The 20,048-nt window shown below is 40.3% G+C and overlaps 2 protein-coding genes across 6 annotated transcripts in view; one reads left to right on the top strand and one right to left on the bottom strand.

Moving 5' to 3' along the window:
• Positions 1–7,190, top strand: part of UBE2E1 (ubiquitin conjugating enzyme E2 E1) — an 82,721-nt gene extending 75,531 nt beyond the window's left edge. For both annotated transcript variants that reach the window (XM_030329084.1, XM_030329082.1), the window contains 3 exons: positions 3,695–3,827; positions 4,898–5,045; positions 6,397–7,190. In XM_030329084.1, coding sequence (XP_030184944.1) covers positions 3,695–3,827; positions 4,898–5,045; positions 6,397–6,494 — 379 coding nt within the window. In that variant the 3' untranslated portion in view covers positions 6,495–7,190. The remainder of the gene's footprint in view (positions 1–3,694; positions 3,828–4,897; positions 5,046–6,396) is intronic.
• A 1,547-nt stretch (positions 7,191–8,737) lies between these two features.
• NKIRAS1 (NFKB inhibitor interacting Ras like 1) overlaps positions 8,738–20,048 on the bottom strand; it is a 39,352-nt gene continuing 28,041 nt past the window's right edge. For 3 of the 4 annotated variants that reach the window (XM_030329303.2, XM_030329305.1, XM_032594662.1), the window contains exons 3-4: positions 17,563–17,804; positions 8,738–9,521 (exon numbers count right to left, since the gene is read on the bottom strand). In XM_030329303.2, the coding sequence (XP_030185163.1) occupies positions 9,279–9,521; positions 17,563–17,804 (485 nt within the window). In that variant the 3' untranslated portion in view covers positions 8,738–9,278. Of the gene's footprint in view, positions 9,522–17,562; positions 17,805–19,815; positions 19,880–20,048 lie in introns of all 4 variants that reach the window. The other variant, XM_030329306.1, reaches the window with a different exon arrangement.

Raw genomic sequence — 20,048 nt, 5'->3', positions numbered from 1 at the left:
CTTGTATCTTACTGCAAAGAATTATAGGCAGTGAAGGAGAGAGCTAGATAATGTAAATGGTAATTTAAATCTAGAAGTTTAAAAGGTAGAGTTGGTATTCATTTGCCACTTAATGTCTTCTATAGCTAGCTTTGCAAATTCTGATGTATTAGGTGTGGGGGGGGGGGGAGTCTAAGTCTATCTACTTTTCTAACAAACTTCCAGAGGATGCTGATGTTATTTTTATTCTGTCCAGGGACCATACTTTGAGTAACAAGAGTATAGAACAGTTAGGGCATATGCAAATGTAACTTTTAGTAACAATAACCCTGTATATTGAATGTTTTTTCTGTACCAGGCACAGAGCAGTAAAAGAAAGATAAGAGGATTGGCACTAGATAGAGTCTGACAACAGGGATTAAAACTGTGAAGCTCTCTTACCTTTACTAGCTCAACCAACCTTGAGCCAATTTCTCTAAGGCAGAATTCTCATCCTTGGAATTAATGACATTTTGGGGTTGAGGGAATTCTTTGGTGTAGAAGGCTGTCTGGTACTTTGGGTAATGTTTACTTAGCAGCACTCCTGGCCTCGACCCCCTAGGTACCAGTAGCACACTCCCTCCGAGTTGTGACATCTAAAAAGATCTCCAGACATTGCCAGATGTCTCCCTGGGGACAAAATCATCCTCTATTGAGAACTGCTCTAAGGCTACAATTATAATGTGTGAATTGCGGGGATTTTAGGCTATTAATACACCTTCTATAAGCAACCGGTTTGCTTTATTGTGAAGCTTCTACAAAGACAAGACATGGACTAGCCAATCAACTGTATTTGCCAGTGCTTTATTTTTAGGAAGCATTAGTCATTGTACCGTGGGAAACTATCAGAGATTACTTGGGATTTTTAGGTGGGTAGAATGAGCTTCTAACTGAATTCATCATGAGTTCCTACTTTTTTTGAAATATGCTGGCACGTTTGCTAACTTGTCCCATTTTTACTTACTTCATGCTGTTGCTATTCAAGTGTTTGTAGTGTACTTCTTATCTTTTCATCTTCCCAACCTCTTACTCTCAACATTTTCCCCTAGGATATGAGAGCAGATAACCAAGGTTTTTAGAATTAAGCCTAAAATAAGACCTGAATTATGGCTTCTGTGTTTGTAAACAAGGGTCATCTCTCCCAATAATAATGTGAAAAACTGATCAGCACTGTGAAAAGCACTGATTATAATTTCACCTTGCTTCCAGGATGTTCTTTAAAAATTGAAATGCATCTTCAGTTGCTGTTGAAATGGAAGAGCAGTAGTCTATATAGTAAGTTAGTATTGAGGATGGGAATGGGGGAGGACTTAAAAAACATGATTTTAAAACAAAACAAGGGGAGCTTGGGTGGCTCAGTTAGTTAAGCGTCTGACTCTTGATTTCAGGTCAGGTCATAATTTCATGGTCTTGAGATTGAGCCCCGCCATTAGGCTTTGCCTTCGGTGTGGAGTCTGCTTGGGATTCTGTCCTTGCCCCTTCCCCACTCTCTCTCTCAAAATAAATACACATCAAAGAAAAAAAAAATGAAGCTTAAACATTAGCTTATGTGATTGCCTTAAGTCAGTCCAGAGAGCACATCAAATTATACATAAGACTGCTCTAATGACATTTTTTTCTAATTGGGTTTATTTTTTAAGGTTAAATGGCTTGTATTGATTGATTCCATTTTATGCTGTTCAAATTCTGTTAAATTACCAATTTAGTCTTTATAAGGCACAAGAACTATGATCTGTAGCTGCCTTGTCCCATGGTCACTAGAGGGAACATGGGTTTCAAGGATCAAGGGAAAGGCCGGTGGAGATGAGAGTCCTTGTCATTGAGTTACTTACTCAAGGGGTATGGTGCCCATCAGTCAGCAGGCACCTGTACTGTCACAAGAGTGTTATGATTCATGACAATCCCTGCCACTAACGTGAATGTGTCTGACGTCAGAAACCATTACAGAAATAAGAAAATACTATGTCAAGAGTAGAAACGACTATTTTTCTTTTTTTAAAGTAAGCTCTATGCCCAATATGGAGCTTGAACTCACAACCCTGAGATCAAGGGTCGTGAGCTCTACCGACTGAGCCAGCCAGGCACCCCGATTATATTCCTCAAAATGTTTGCAACAGCTCTATTTATTTTGACTAGAAGGAAAAAAAGCCTGAATCAAGGGCAGAATTTTTTTTTCTTTTTGCCTCATATAAAAGTGTTTTTGTTACAAATGAACATTAATTTTCTAACAATCTGAAAGGCATGGTCTCCTTTCACCTTCTCAGTCTCAGCCTCATGCCAAGATTCTAATCACAGTTATGTTGCAACATGTTCAGACAGGGACCTGCATTTTTTGTTTCCATCTCACCTTAATTTCAACTCCATCTCCCATACTTTCTAATTACTTAAATTGATTAATAATTTAAATCACGTGCCATTCTCAAGGGCAGTTCAACCAGTGTTAGAAACTGAAGTCCTATTTCTTATTGTGGAACTAAATAGTATCTTACAAGGGTGGGGACACAGGTTGATAAAAGAATATACTGACCTGAGGGTAAAGCTAGTTAGTCATTTTATAGAGAAAAGGGTGGGGTGCTGGAACAGACCTTTCCCTGTACACGTGTCTCACGCATTCTCTTGCTCCCAGTTCTCCTTCACAGTGGCCCTCTGAGAGTTGTAAACCACTCTCTCTACTGTATGTAGGTCTCTCTACCCACCTTCCAGACCAGCAGGCCTAACTTTTCAAGTGAGAACCTGGAGGGGAAAAAAAAGGCAAAGGACTTGCAGGCCCCTGTAATTTTTGTTTCATTCTATGGTTAATAAAATGCTTATGACAAAAAGTTACATGAATGCCTCCAGTAACAGCTTTAAAGTAAGTATCTGAGGTGTTTATCAGGCAGCAATGCTTCGTCCTTCCAGTGGATGCTCAGATCCTTCACTAGACCCACCAAGTCCCCTGGTTGAGGACCTAGAGGTTAGGGATCCATACTTGTTTAGTCTTCTCCAGGGTTCCTGTTGCATGCTTTACCATTTTATGGTATAAGTAAATATGGGGAAAGGGATAAATTAACATCTCAACTGTAATATTTAGAGAACCTGATTGTAGAATTTTATATATTGAAATGCAAATTGAGTAACTTGTCATTGGATACATTGTCATTCTTGTGCTCCTCCCACTCAACATGGTTTATAATGTAAAAAGTACTGCAATCCATCGGACTCCTTTTAGGGTAAGATTATGGAAATAGAGCAAGGAACAAGAACCCCCGTCAGTGGGTCAGAAATGAAACTTTGCGCTTAAAATGGTCATCAGAAATTACTAGCTATGAACAAAAACAAGTAATATTTCACTAATTTAATTCTGTGTGCTGAAAAGTGTTTCTTTTTAAAGTATCATTTACATTTTTTATGATGTATTGAGGAGAGGGTTGAGAATTGAGGAATTTCTTGTTTATCCACAGCCTAAGTAGGCTTAGAATGGTTTAAACATTCTTTATCATTCCATTTACTTGACCTAAGGCTGATGGGTTTGTTGCAGTCCAGAATCAGACTGTCTGAAAGACACTTCTGTTTGGTGGAGGGAATCCACACATTAAAACAAAAAGGAAGAGAAGAGGTCATCTTTTTTCCTTAAATATCCTCTAAAATTTGGATGGTGCCATACTATCTGCTTACCTTTTGATGTATTATTTCACAGTGCTGGTCCCAAAGGCGATAACATCTATGAATGGAGATCAACCATTCTAGGGCCTCCAGGATCCGTGTATGAGGGGGGTGTATTCTTCCTTGATATCACTTTTACACCTGAATACCCCTTCAAGCCTCCAAAGGTAAGAATTTCCTGATTTATATTCACATTTACATATTCCCATGAGAAACTATTGAAGTGTTTAAAATTGAGTTTTAATCACAAAAGAGATTTCTGTTGTATCTTAATGAATCTCTAAGTACATTAGGATGGACACAAAACACTGCAGGGGTGGGGGGCAGCTTCGCCACTTGGCAGAGACCATTTCTAGAAGTATGTGCTTTGTTTTGATGGTGCTTAAAATCCTGCTGTTTATAGTGACATAGCAACTCAGAATTAATCCCGTTTTCCACTCAACAGAAAAGAAGTTACTGTCAAAGTATCCATGTTTCTCGTCCTTTTTTGGTCTCGTCACATTCTTAATCTCCAGGCTTCAGTTTTCTCATCTAGGATCCTATCTCCCGTGACACTCTATAATCTATGATTCTCATTTACTAAATGATAATTTTTACTTTGGAATTAGGAAACCAAAAAAAAAGCAATCCAGGCTCCCATGGCTTGTGTTGATTTGTCTACTGCTGTGATCCTTGCCCAATTCTGGCTCCCCACCTGTTGAGACTCCATTATAGTGAATTCTGTGACCTAGGTAGACAGGCTATCTGCAGGATATAATGTAAAAGTCAGAAAAAGCAGAAGTAAATCTCATCTTCAGTTTTCTTAACAGCCTTTACAGCTAAGAATTTTATGTTCCCACTATGTTGTCCCTCAGTTTGAATTTATTATACAAAGCTTACTTTGAGGCCATGTAGTACTACCAGCTAACACAAGAGGTCAGCAAACAGCTATTTCAAACTTGAAAAGTTAGGAAAATATTTAAAACAGTGAAACTGCTAAAGATGAATTTGAAAAATACTGAAATTACCTTTTTGTTGATTAACTTTTGACCTGTGATTGTATCAATGAACACTCTAATCTCAGATTTATTAGTCTTTTAATGTATCTTCTCAGCTTTAAACTCTTTATTCATCTTTTTAAAAACTAAATGTCTGTTTCTTTAAAAAATTTTTAATTAGGGCCACTCAACTGAAAAAGTAATTTAGTAAAAATTTTCATTCTTTGCTGTTTAAATTTTAACACGGTTTTATTTTTTAGGTCACATTTCGGACAAGAATCTATCACTGTAATATTAACAGCCAAGGAGTTATTTGCTTGGACATATTAAAAGATAATTGGAGTCCAGCACTAACCATTTCTAAAGTTCTTCTTTCTATCTGCTCCCTTCTTACAGACTGTAATCCTGGTAAGGTTAATAATTATTTTTTTATTGTTTTTCTTCCTCACCTGAAAAATACTTGTTTTTGATAAAGTTTAAAGAGCTTTCAAGGGACAAAAACTGATCTTTTTTCAAAAAATGTTTAATGTTTATTTTTGAGAGAGACAGCATGAGCAGGGGAGGGGCAGAGAGAGAGGGAGACACTGAATCCAAAGTAGGCTGTCAGCATATAACCCCATGCGGGGCTCGAACTCACAAACTGTGAGAGCCCAAGCCAAAATCAAAAGCTTAACCTGCTGAGCCACTCAGGCGCCCCTGATTTGTTTTTTCAAAGAAAGTTTTAATCAAGAGAAGTTCAGTCTAGGGGCCCCTGGGTGGTTCAGTTGGTTAGGCCACCGACTTCAGCTCAGGTCATGATCTCACAGTTTGTGAGTTCGAGCCCCGCGTCAGGTTCTGTGCTTACAGCTCAGAGCCTGGAGCCTGCTTTGGATTCTGTGTCTCTCCCTCTCTCTGTCCCCTCCCCTGCTCACACTCTGTGCGTCTCCTGTCTCTCAATAATAAATAAACGTTAAAAAAATTAAAAAAAAAAGTTCAGTCTAATAGTGGAAAAAGGCAACCCTTCTATGCTGTAGGAATGAGGCATTTTAAAATTAAGATTTATATAAGTTTGCCCTTGATTTTCACATTTTTCATACAGTTCTCTTAAACTACATACTTTTAAATGTTGAGTCACCTGCCTCACCTCTCCTGTGCCTTTTGGTTCACTGAGTTCACTTGCTCCATAGCTGGTGTTCAATTTTGAAAGTGACACTTTGCTTAAATAATTCTTATCAGACTGATTTGGGTGGGTGGGGGGGAGGGGCTTAATTTCCTTTTATTATTAAAGATTCTATTTAGGTTTCAGAGCAACATTACACTTACTTGTTGAGGTCCAGGTTGTGACCTGGCACCCTGGTTTTTTCTGGGTAACTAGTGTTACACTGCAACAGCCCAGAGGACCACAGTATTGCCCTGAAGGAACAGTCATGTGAACACAGCTGGATGTTCGTCTTAACCTTGAACTTTCCAGTTTTTATTGACCTTCCCCTAACACATAAGAGCAAAAGCACTTCCAATTAGGTGGTGGTTGTTGGGAGAAAAATACAATGAACTAAGAAGGTAAAGCCACACCGGTACTAAAAGCCTGAGCATTCTGTTTTGTTAAGAAGTCCCCTCCCCCCCTCCACCCCCGCAATAACGGCTTTTAGAAGAAGTACCCAGGATGATGGAATGGCATTTCAAAACTGTGTATTTGTTTCCAAGCTGTCACTAATTTATTTGCTAAATTTTAAAACTTTCTTTCCCTTTCTCCAAAGTAATCTACATTCTTTTCTTCCAGCTGACCCTTTGGTGGGAAGTATTGCCACTCAGTATATGACCAACAGAGCAGAACATGACAGAATGGCCAGACAGTGGACCAAGAGATACGCTACATAAATTGGGTCTTCACAATTCTTACATTATTTGTCTGTCACAGAGAGAGCTGCTTATGATTTTGAAGGGGTGGGGGAGGGTGGGAGTTGGTAAAGAGTAGGGTATTTCTATAACAGATATTATTCAGTCTTATTTCCTAAGATTTTGTTGTAACTTAAGGTATCTTGCTACAGTAGACAGAATTGGTAATAGCAACTTCTAAAACTGTCATTAGTTCTGCAATATTAGCTGAAATGTAGTACAGAGAATAGACATTTGGGTTCAGTTGCTTGTAGTCTGTAAATTTAAAATAGCTTAATTTTGTACAGGTTATACACATGGCCATTTATGTAAAGTCCTTCCAAGACTACACATTTTTTGTTCAAAAAAATTGGAATTTGTTTTTCCTTCTTGGGAGGGAACATCGATATTTAACAGTTTTTAGAGACTGTCATCTCATATATATAAAATGGATATGTGGCTATAAGACACCGTATAGGAAATGAGTAGTTATGTATTTTATTTTATATACCAATCTACTTTATTGTGACAAGATGAGAGGTTTGAATCACGACTTGTGAAAACCTGTAGTAAAATACCTTAAGCTGTTAACTGTAAGGTGTGGAATAGGAGTTGCTCAGTGGATTGGTTATATGTTGTGGACTGCTTAAGTCTGCATTTGTTACTGTGCTAATAAACAATATTAAAACCACCACCTAACACTGCTGTATTCATTTACTTTATCTTGTCTGTCTGTGGTTTGCAGACTTTGTAAGTTTGTTTATCTCGAAGAGGGGTAGGGGTGGGAGAGAGAATCCCAAGCAGGCTTCATGTTGTCAGAGCAGCACCCAAAGTGGTGCTTGATCTCAAGGACTGTGAGATCACGATTTGAGCCAAGATCAAGAGTCGGACACTTAACCAACTGAGCTACTCAGGCACCCCACGCAGATTCAAGAGCTTTGCTACTAAACAACCTACAAGGAACACAGACTGCATCATTACCAAGGACCTAGGTTAGGATTGGTATGCTGTCAGCCTTGCGAGATAGATTTTTGCGTGGGCGGGGGGAAGGGGGGTGGTGTTTTAGAAAAGGTTAATTGAACCCCCCCCCCCCCCCCCCCCCCCGTCTTTTGAAGATGGATCCTCATGGCTAACTTAATGCAGCTCCCTTAGAGGGCAGTTTGGTACCGAAGTGTACATACATCCAGCAGTTGTTTCTCTGCATCTACTGCAGAGAAATGCTATTTTTAAGTCATTGTAAAAGTATCCATCTATGTAAAAATACATAGGAAAAAAGCGAGAAAATCAGCCTTACTGGGAAAGAAAACAGGCAATGACTAAACCATTATCTGAATAATTTTTTGGCAAAAAAAAACAAACAAACACATTTGTGATAAGGAATTTTAACTAAGTAGCAACACTAGCTGATTTACAAGTTTTGTATCTTTTATATGCAGTTCTTGGCTTGAACTCACAGAAATGAACCAACTGACTTTAAATTCACTGAGCCCAGCCTTAGAAGTATTCCACTTAAGAAGTTACAGTTCATGGGTATCTGGCTGGCTGTCAGTAGAGCATGAGACTTGATCTTGGGGTCTTCGGCTTGTGAGTTCAAGCCCCACAGTGGGGATAGTTTTTTTTTTTGTTTTTTTTTTTTTAAGTTACAGTTTACTAGATGTGTTAATGCTGAACAGCTTATTTCATATTTTACATTTTTTTTGTTTTTGTTTTTTAAGTTTACTTAGAAGAACAAGGGAGCATGGGAGGGGCAGAAAGAGAAGGAAAGGGAATTCCAAGCAGGCTCTGCGCTGCCAGGGTGGAGGGCTTGAACTCAAAAACCATGACATCATGACCTGAGCCAAAATCAAGAGTTGGACCCTCAACCCACTGAACCACTCAGGTGCGCCCCTCATATTTTACATTGAAATCAAATAGCTGCTTTCCCAGTCAAAACAATAGCTTGCTTCCTACTTTTAAAATTAGTTACAATATTGCCAACTTGCAAAATACAGTTAGTCCCAATGCTCGGATATTGCCAGAATTTTCAAAGAATAACACAGCACACATTCAGCTATCTAACCAGAAGACTACCTGCAGTCCAATATTTTTATGATACATTCTATTCCACATGACTAAGTATCCAGGGCATGACTGCAGAAGGGACAGCATTACTTGTGGAAAATGGAAGCTTGAGTGTCCTTAAGTGCTTATTAGCAGTTTTCTAAAGAAAGAGCAAACACTTTAAACATACTTACACCACCCCCTACCTCAAGTCATGCTAAACATATAATTTGAACAAAGCTAAATCACAGGTAGGTTTTGTTCCATTTAGCAAGGTCTCCACAAGATAAGATTTAGTTTAACACCCAAGTTTACTGTTTGATCTAAAAATGTCATTTTATATTTCTAGACATTAGAAGATTAATGACCTTAAAAACAAAGTTCTGTTTGAGCTAAGAAGTGTGCATAAAGTTACACAGAAAAATGGCTTCTGAAACAAGTTAGGGGTAGCGGAGCTACTCCTATCTGCATACTACCCAAACTTTATTTTTCTACTGTTTTGACAAGTGCAACAAAAATATAAATACAAAGGTGCTAATTTCAGGGACAAGTTTCAAGCAATGACAATGCAAATATTTCCTATCAGACAATAAACTTAGTCCAAATGATTTAATTATAACCTAAAGTGCATTAAATTAATTCCTTAAAGGTTGCCTAAGAGCCAAAGGTAGATAAATGGCCTATTTTAAATATGTTCACAAACACTTAAAGGCAATCACTATCCAACAATTGTAGCATTATTGATTTTTAGTTCTCAGAGCTAGAGTTCCCTTTGTTTTTCCTCCCAGGCAAAGGAAAGCTTGATTTGCTCTGGGGCTGGGAAAGTTTGCTGGCTAACAGAGTGAATGGTTCAATCAGAGTTTTCCGATCCGTAACCGTTACCTCCCACAGTCGCACTTTCTCACTTCTTGCCCATTGCTGTGCCACCTCAGCATCTACTTGTCTCTGCTCAGAAAGGTCGATTTTGTTTCCTAAGACAACAATCGCTACCTGAAAGGAAAATATTAAGATTACACTTTGCCAACATGTGTTGCCAGACAAAAGAGAGAAATCAAGAAAACTCCCACTGAACAGAATGCTTCTTCAAAACATCCTCAGATGTGACTTGAATCATCAGGTTAGTCAGGTATTAACCTCACTCTGCCTTAATACATTTTGGTTAAAAATGCAGATGCTCTACAGCCTGCCAACTACGAAACATTTTAAAGGAACAGTGGGTGAAAGTTACTCAAGTCAGGTATGAATGGAAGCTAGACTTGGGGCTATTACTATCTAAAATCCAGGGGCACCTCGGTGGATCATTCCGTTGAGTGTCTGACTTCAGCTCAGGTCATGATCTCACAGTTGGTGAGTTCAAGCCCCTCATCGGGCTCTCTGCTGTCCATGTAGAGCCCACTTCGGATCCTCTGACCTCTCTCTCTGCCCCTCACCCACGTTGTCTCTCTCCCTCTCTCAAAAGTAAACATTAAAAATAAATTTTAAAAATACAGGTAATAATTTGAAATGTGTCTGCATTTCAGTGGTTATACCTGCTGTTTAGGAAATCAGCATTACATGTTTTAAAAACTATGGACTCTTGGAGCTGTGAGAGTTCACCCCTAGAACCTAAATTCCATGAGAACAGGAACTGTTATTCTGTTCATATTCCTGATCTTAGACAAGTGCCTGATGCAAGCACTAAATAATCTGTTGAATATATGGACCAATGGGAGCATTTTACACTAAATGTAAGGCAATCAATCATGCACTTAAGCTTTTTTTTTAATTTTTTTTTTCAACGTTTATTTATTTTTGGGACAGAGAGAGACAGAGCATGAACGGGGGAGGGGCAGAGAGAGAGGGAGACACAGAATCGGAAACAGGCTCCAGGCTCTGAGCCATCAGCCCAGAGCCCGACGCGGGGCTCGAACTCCCGGACCGCGAGATCGTGACCTGGCTGAAGTCGGACGCTTAACCGACTGCGCCACCCAGGCGCCCCATAAGCTTTAAATGCTTAATGCACACCATGCAATTTCAGACCACCAGTACACAGCAGTCGCAAAGCAGTCAAAGCACAGTGGGGAGGGGAAGGGAGATGATACCCAATTTTCAGACCCTTGACTGTAAAGACAATAAAGATAATGAAAGGTAGAAGAGGAGCAGTAAGAATTGTTAGAGAAGGTACCTCTAAGGAACAGCTTTGAACTAGGACATTTAAGCCACTGCTGTGTTTCTGCCTCAAAGCTGAGTGGGCTCCCTGCGCTCCAGTTAGACTATGCCTTCCTGGTAGGATGGAACAGCAGGACCTAGAGCTTTGGGGTTTTGGCAAGTTTCCTACTCTTTCATTTCTCAACAGGGTCTGTCCCTTCAGGCCCTTCTGTCATTCTTCATCCCCCAGATTTTCATCTTCACATGTATCTCCTAGTCTGACCTCCCATCTCCCTCTCCTGTCCAGTTGTAGAAACTGTTGCATGTTGCCCCGGATTTTAACGAAGTCTCCTTCCTCCACTCCCATCTCTGCTTTCAGTGTTCCCGTCACCCTGCCTACTTGAAACAGTACTCTCACCACCATGGGGGGCACAGGGGATGTAAAGGGTATCCTCCTTATCCCTCACTGCTGTCTCCAATAAAGTCCTTCCCGAAGAACCCCGAAAGTGAAGGCTGGTGTTACTAGTCTGTACTATCGACTGCCTGTTTCCCACCCCCACCTTGTTGCTACTCATTACAGAACTGGCCCACTGTCACTCCCACACTTTTATCGTAATTCCTAGTGACTCACTAGCCACATGGATGACCCTTCCAGTAACCTTCTCTCTCCATTCCTTGACTTCTCCAAATAGCCTAACCATCCTCCTGACTTTGGCCATCCACTCCTCTACACATCCTAGCTCTTGCCATTATAATCACTCCCCTTCGTGGTCTTTAATTCCAGGAATCCCAATCCCACTCTACCTTTCTAGTTCGTGCCTTACACCCTAACTGCAACAATCCTAAACACCAGAAGGATCTACAGTCCACTGGCTCTCCTACCTTTATCACTGTTCTTCAACCCTTCTCCTGTCCTCAGTTCCCGGCCCAGCTTACATCATCATCCCATCGTATTCTCTTGGTCACCAACCCCCATCCTAAATGTAACTTTTTTAAAGTTTTTTTTTTTAATGTTTTATTTATTTTTGAGAGAAACAGAGAGAGAAGGGGAGGGGCAGAGAAAAAGGGAGACAGAGCATGAGCAGGGGAGGGGCAGAGAGAGGGGGACACACAGAATCCAAAACAGGCTCCAGGCTCTGAACTGTCAGCACAGAGCCCAATGCGAGGCTCAAACTCACAAGCCATGAGATCATGACCTGAGCCGAAGTCGGATGCTCAACCGACTGAGCCACCCAGACGCCCCTAAAGGTAACTCTTAACTGAACTGTGCCTATACCACATGGAGAGAAAAAGCAGCTCTGCTGACTGGTCCCAATTCAAAACCACTGACTTCAAGTGAGCTGGTGTTCTCTAGTAAATATATTAATATTCCATCCATATATTCTGCAACTAGACAACAGCTCCTACCTTGGCTCTCTTCTCCAACCTCCAACATCTCTGCCTTCCCACACCTTACTCTCAGCTGATGTCTATAGTATTTCAGTAAGAAGATAGAAGCAATTAAAGGAACTTTCACTTGCATCCACCAACACATCTAATAACCTACCATCTAGACTCCATCCTCTTTACCCTGGACAAGATGTCACTACAGCAAATAACCCCCTCTCCTATATCATCCATTTTCTCCTCTCTATTGAGGCATTCCATTGGCATATGAACACTAGCTCTCATCTGGGGATGGGGGAAAAAGCCCTCTTTTACACATCCTTCTCCAGCTCCTCTGTTCCCCTTTATAGGACAAGATATTTACCCTTGACTAAAAATTCTCAAAGAGCTATCTTTGCTGTGTCCAGTTCTTATATCCAATCAAACTTCATCTGTTTTGCTGTAACTGCTAAGACGTCCCAACTTAACTAAAGCATGGCCACTTCTGTGTCTTCAGCTTTTCTGACCTGTCTGCACCATGACATAGTTTGATCACTCCCTACTTTTTGTTTATTTTGTTTACTACTTATTTTGAGAGAGGGAGAGCGTGAACTGGGGAGGGGCAGAGAGACGGAGACAGAATCACAAGCAGAGTCCCAAGCAGGCTCTGCGCTGTCAGTGCAGAGCCTGAAGCAGGGCCTGAACTCCTGACGATGAGTTCATGACCTGAGCCGAGATCAAGAGTTGAACACTTAACTGACTGAGACACCCAGGCAACCCTCCGTACTTTTTAAAGTGCTGACGTTCCCTTGCCTTCTGAGACATCGTATCTCTTGGTTTTTCTATCTCACTGGCCACTTCTTAGACTCCTTTGTTGGTTTCTTCTCAACTCTCCAACTGGTAACTGTTTTAAGTGCTCCAGAACAATTACATTTCGCAAAACTTGCATCTCACCTTGTCCCCTATGTCGTCTACTGTCAACACAGCAGCCAAAGTGAATATTTTAAAACAAGTCAAAAGATGGGGCGCCTGGGTGGCGCAGTCGGTTAAGCGTCCGACTTCAGCCAGGTCACGATCTCGCGGTCTGTGGGTTTGAGCCCCGCGTCGGGCTCTGGGCTGATGGCTCAGAGCCTGGAGCCTGTTTCCGATTCTGTGTCTCCCTCTCTCTCTCTGCCCCTCCCCCGTTCATGCTCTGTCTCTCTCTGTCCCAAAAATAAATAAACGTTGAAAAAAAAAAATTAAAAAAAAAAATAAAACAAGTCAAAAGATGCTTAGCCTTCCTTATTCATATTAAGGAAAATGAAATAAAGTAACATCTTTACCCAGAAGTTTTTTTTTTTTAAGTTTATTTATTTTGAGAGAGAGAAAGAGCAAATATCCCAAGCAGGATCTGCACTATCAGTGGCACAGGGCTCAAACTCATGAACTGTGAGATCATGACTTGAGCTGAAATCAAGAGTTAGATGCTTGACTGACTGAGCCAACCAGTGCCTCTCACCCAGAAGATTTATAGGATCCACAAGCACACACTGCTGTCAAGACTGCAAAACCGGCATTTTCATACCATTGATATGGAAAGTCATTTAGCAATGTATCTTTTGATTCAAGAGCTCCATTTCAGCTGATCTTACAACTATACCCTAAAGCGTACAAACTAATAAACGTGAGACATTGTTCACTGTACCATAGTTCATAATAGCAAATGATTATAAAATAGCCCCAAGTGTCCACCAATTTCGAACTGGTTAAATAAGTATGATCTATCACACAATGAGTATCCATCAGTTTAAAAAAAAAAAAAAAAAAAAAAAAAAGGAATCTTGAGTACTGAGATGGAAAGGACTCCAAGATACATTACATGAAAAATGCAAGGTGCAGAACATTATGCTATCTTTGGTGTAAGAAGGTCGGGGAGAGGATTATATGTATATTCCTATTTACTTGTATTTATATAAAGAAACGTTGAGGGGCACCTGGGTGGCTCAGTGGGTTAAGCATCTGACTTCAGCTCAGGTCTGCTCTCATGGTCTGTGAGTTTAAGCCCTGCATGAGGCTCTGTGCTGACAACTCAGAGCCTGGAGCCTGCTTCAGATTTGTGTCTCCCTCTCTCTCTCTCTGTCCCTCCCCCGCTCACACTCTGTTTCTCTCTCTCTCAAAAATAAACAATGAAACATTAAAAAAAAGAAAGAAAAAAAGAAATGCTAGAAGGAAGCCCCAAAACAAGTGGTAAAATACTTAAAAAGCATACTTGAGCGATGCCTGGCTGGCTCAGTGGAGCATGCGACTCTTGATCTCGGGGTCATGAGTTCAAGCCACACATTGGGCATAGAGTTTACAATGAATGAATGAATGAATGAATGAATGAATGAAGAGCATGCTTGAGATAAAGGAACTTGATGATTGAGGACAGAAGTGGGAAACTAGAGCTCACAATGGCCCTTTTTATAGATCATTTTTATTTCTGAACCATGAGCAAACGTGACCTATTCAATTTTTTAAATCAAACATGAAAATAAATAAATGCACCCTAAGCGAGATAGGTCTTTCCTTTGCTCAAAACCAGTGGCTTGTGACGCAAAGTGTTGCCCTCATCTCCTCCCATACTCCTCCTAGCCCACTCTGGCCTCACAGCTGTTCCTGAACATGAGATGCAAACTTCTCCAGACCCTAGCACCAGCTAGTGCCTCCACCTGGAGCACTCCTCCTCCAGATGGGCTTGGCTTCCTCTCTCACTTCCTTCAAATCTCTGCTAAAAGTCACCTTATCAGGGAGGCCTTCCCAGATCACCTTACAGAAAATAGTACCCTTGCATCCCGCTCACTGTCTTTCTCCCACTCCCAAATCAGAAGTTTTACGGGAACAGGAACTCTGTTTTACTGCCTATTGTATTCCCTGCGCCTTACCTAAAACAATGCCAGGCACACAGTAGTTGTTCAATAAGCATTCACTGAACGAATGTCTTTTGTTTTAAGTTTGAGACAGAGGTAGTGCCAGTGGGGGAGGGGCAGAGAGAGAGGAAGACAGAGAATCCCAGGCAGGCTCACACTGTCAGCCAGCGCAGAGGCCAAGCCAGAGCCCAAAAGGCAGGGGGCTCAAACTCACAAGACCCTGAGATCATGACCTGAGCTGAAACCAAGAGTCAGATCTTTAACCGACTGTACCACGCAGGTGCCCCTGTATGTGTTTCTTAAAGCTCCCTAACAACCATCTGAGAAAGGTACTATTATTATCCCTATTTTATGGTTAAGGAAACTGAAGCAGTAAGTTGAGAAGCAGAGCCAAGATTCAAGTATCAAATAGGAGTGCACATTGAGCCACTCTTTCAACTTTCGGAGGGCAGGGAGGAGAATATGAAGGATACCGCAGGAAAAAAGTAACAATTTATCTGTTTAGACGGGAAACAGGTGTGAGGACAGCATTCATTAGATGCCTCTATGTCTTTTGAAAACTGAACCTAGTGATTATGATCTATTCACAAAGCAAGTAAGTATTCAAAACAATAAAATATTAACCCAGATGTCCTTCAACAAGTGAATGGTTAAACAAACTTTGGTACATAAACACCCTGGAACATCACTCAGCAAGAAGAAGGAATGAACTACTTACTGATACATGCAATAACTTGGACGACCCTCCACGAGAACTATGCTGAGTGAAAAAGGCTGATACCAAAAAGTTACATACATATCATTCCATCTACGTTAACACTCTTAAAATGACAAGGTTATAGAAATGGAAAACAGATTAGTCAGGGATTAAGAGGGGGTGGGGATGGGAAGAAAGTGGGTGTGACAAAAAAGGATAACGGGAGGGATCCTTGCAGTGATGCAAACGTTCTGTATCTTGACTGCATAAACGGTAACTAGTTTTTGGGAATGCAAGCTGGTGCAGCCACTCTGGGAAAACAGTATGGAGGTTCCTCAAAAAACTAAAAGTAGAACTACCCTACGACCCAGCAATTGCACTACGAGGTATTTATCCAAGGGATCCAGGTGTGCTGTTTCGAAGGGACACATGCACCCCCATGTTTATAGCAGTACTATCAGCAATAGCCAAAGTATGGAAAGAGCCCATATGTCCGTCGACAGATGAATGGATAAAGGTGTGGTATATACATATACAATGGAGTATTACTCAGCAATCAAAAAGAATGAAATCTTGCCATTCGCAACTACGTGGATGGAACTGGAGGGTATTATGCTAAGTGCAAATAGTCAGAGAAAGACAAAAATCGTATGACTTCACTCATATGAGGACTTTAAGAGACAAAACAGATGAACATAAGGGAAGGGAAACAAACATAATATAAGAACAGGAAGGGGAACAAAACAGAAGAGACTCATAAATAGGAGAACAAACAGGGTTACTGGAGGGGGTGTGGGAGGAGGGATAGGCTAAATGGGTAAGGGGCACTAAGGAATCTACTCCTGAAATCACTGTTGCACTATATGCTAGCTAATTTGGATGTAAATTTTAAAACATAAATAAATGAAATTAAAATTAAATAAATAAATGCTAACTAGTTTTATACAACATTAGCATTAGGGGAACTGTGTCAGGGATCTCTATAATTTTGGGGTTTTTTTGTTTTCAATTTTTTTAAATGTGTATTTATTTTTGAGAGAGAGAGCACAAACGGGGGAGAGGCAGAGAGAGAGAGGGAGACACAGAATCTGAAGGAGGCTCTAGGCTCTGAGTTGTCAGCACAGAGCTTGACATGGGGCTCGAACTCACGGACCACAATCATGACCTGAGCTGAAGTTGGATGCTCAGCTGACTAAGCCACCCAGATGCCCTGGATCTCTATTATTTCTTAAAATTTCTAGGTTAAGAACATCTAGCCAGTGCTGCTAACATTATATGGTTCCTTAGATGATAAGGAGTCAGCTAAGTGAAGATATGGAGAAAAATCTACCTGCAGATAAGAGTTCCAGGGAGGGGAACCAGCAACTGATTAACAAGGACTTAACAGAGAAACAAAATCATCATGTTGAAAATAACAAAAAGTAGACCAGTGTCCCCGGAGTGCAGTAACAGGAACAAAACGATTAAAGATGAAAAGGATACACGTAAGCCAGACCTTGGTAAGGATCTTATTCTAAACGGTAAATGAGTAGAATCCAATCTTTTTTTTTCCATTTCTTTCTTCTTCCTCTTTTTTTTGTTTTGTTTTGTTTTAGTGTTTTTTTCTTTTTGTAAGGCAGAAAACAAGAATCCTATTTAGCCAATGAGACAAAGAGAGCCCTAGGAAACAGTGATTCCAAACAATATGAAGTGAACTATGTAGTACTTGAGATATAGTGTCACTAAAATTCAGCCTGCACACAGTAACATGCAAAAGCAGAAAGTCAAATGCAGGTCCTGAATGAACTCATTTAATCCTGTATTTTCTGGGCTAAGAAAAAATATTATGACGATTACAGATACTATGAATACAATTTTATGCTATTAGAATATTTTAACTGCCCAAATGTCCAAGCTACAATTTAAATAGTACTGCAATTAATTCATAGTTAACATTTTTAACAAAACTACTTACCTCTTTTTTGTCTTTAAACTTATCAATTTCTTTCTTCAGAAGCTCCACTCTTTGAAAGGATTCAAGGTTATTCACACTGTACACAAGAACAAAGCCATCAGCAAAAGAAAAATAATGCTTTGGTAGCTCCACACCTTCCTGTAAGCCTCTGGTATCATAAAGATGTAACTGTTCCTTTACTCCCCGATCCGTTTCCACTGAAGCCATATATACATCTTCCATCGTTTCACAATCTTCCATTCCTAGGATTAAAAACAAATTACTCTTTTATTGAACCACTATACTGTATACCTGAAATTAACAAAACATGAAGTCCAATATACCTCAATAAAGAAAAAATTATTCTTTTTGGATAACTCAGTACCAATTGTTGGGTATTTTCTTATACTTTTATTAGTTGGCTTTCTAGAAGTTTCCCTATTTACTATATGTAAGAATCATATTTCCATTTACTAACTTCTTTAAAAGTAAAAGGTAGTTGTTATACTGAATGGACAAAGAGGTATTAAAAAATATTTCTTCTGTATAGAAATATAAGTAGAAATAAAAATTTGGCAATGACATTATTCTATATTTTAATTTTTTTAATTTAAATTTAAATTTATTTTTTTAATTATTTTTTTAAAATTTACATCCAAATTAGTTAGCATATAGTGTGACAATGATTGCAGGATCAGATTCCTTAGTGTCTCTTACCCATTTAGCCCATCCCCCCTCCCACACCCCCTCCAGTAACCATTTGTTCTCCTATTTATGAGTCTCTTCTGTTTTGTCCCCCTCCCTGTTTTTATATTATTTTTGTTTCCCTTCCCTTATGTCCATCTGTTTTGTCTCTTAAAGTCCTCCTATCAGTGAAGTCATATGCCTTTTGTCTTTCTCTAATTTCACTTAGCATAATACCCTCCAGTTCCATCCATGTAGTTGCAAATGGCAACATTTCATTCTTTTTGATTGCCAAGTAATACTCCATGTATATATATACCACACCTTCTTTATCCATTCATCCATCGATGGACATATGGGCTCTTTCCATACTTTGGCTATTGCTGATAGTGCTGCTATAAACATGGGGGTGCATGTGTCCCTTCGGAACAGCACACCTGTATCCCTTGGATAAATACCTCGTAGTGCAATTGCTGGGTCGTAGGGTAGTTCTATTTTTAGTTTTTTGAGGAACCTCCATACTGTTTTCCAGAGTGGCTGCACCAGCTAGCATTCCCATATATTTATTTTTAACTTTTATTTATTTTAGAGAAAGAGAATGTGGGGGGGGGTGGGGAGAGAGGGAGGGAGAGAGGGAGAGAGAGAGAGAGGGAGGGAGGGAGGGAGGGAAGGAGGGAGGGAGGGAGAGAGAGAGAGAGAGAACGAACCCCAGGCAGGCTCCACACTCAGTATGGAGCCTGATATGGAGCTCAATTCCACAACCCTGGGATCATGACCTGAGCCAAAATCAAGAGTTGGATGCTCAACAGACTGAACCACCCAGGTGCCCCACAATTAATGTACTTTTTTCTTTTTAATGTTTATTTATTTTTGAGAGAGAGACAGAGCACGAACAGGGGAGGGGCAGAGAAAGAAGAGACATAGAATCTGAAGCAGGCTCCAGGCTCCAAGCTGTCAGCACAGAGCCTGACGCAGGGATCAAACCCATAAACCTCGAGATTATGACCTGAGCCAAAGTTGGATGCTTAACCAACTGAGCCACCCAGGTGCCCCCACAATTACATATTTTTAAAAAGTAACTGTTACCAAAGAACTTAGTACCAAAATTGGAGAATTTAAATGATGATTTTATTTATTTAAAAAAATTTTTTTTCAATGTTTCTTTTTGAGAGCGAGAGAGACAAAGCATGAGCAGGGATAGAGAGAGGGAGACACAGAATCCGAAGCAGGCTCCAGGCTCTGAGCCATCAGCACGAACTCACGAACTGCAAGATCATGACCTAAGCCAAAGTCAGTTGCTTAACCGAGCCACCCAGGTGCCCCTAAATGCTGATTTTAAAAGTAGCTTGAACAACTAAGTAGCTCCATTTTCTTCCCCATCAGAGCCAAAGACTGGACCTGGGGTAACTGTGCTGCCTTTTTTCTGTAAAACTTCCAGTATTTCCAGGGTCTGTTTAAGGGACTCAAAAATTGACATGTCTAGTCTAGGCCTGAGCACCAGGCTTTAGTTCCCAAATACGGAGTGGGCATTTATATGTGAATGTTATGCAAGTACTTCAAACTAACAAAACTTCTCTTTCCTCCCCATACCTGTTCCTCCTCCTTGCTTTCTTCCCTTGATCCCCATCCACCTGGGCAGTCTTCAGAGTTCTCACTGACCAAGGAAAGTGGGTGAAAGTTATTAAAAAAAAATTAGCCACTCTCTGCCTAAACACCTGCTTAATCCGTTGCCTCCTTCATTCCCATTGGTTTATCTTCACCTGAACTACTAAGCTCAATAAACACCTGGTAAAAGACCTTGTATCCTTCCTAGACTTCACTGA

This window comes from Lynx canadensis, chromosome C2 (genome assembly GCF_007474595.2).
Source record: "Lynx canadensis isolate LIC74 chromosome C2, mLynCan4.pri.v2, whole genome shotgun sequence".
In the NCBI taxonomy this organism is placed as follows: Eukaryota; Metazoa; Chordata; class Mammalia; order Carnivora; family Felidae; genus Lynx; species Lynx canadensis.
The sequence above is the reverse complement of the archived record's forward strand: the minus strand, read 5'-3'. Positions and strand labels throughout refer to the sequence as shown.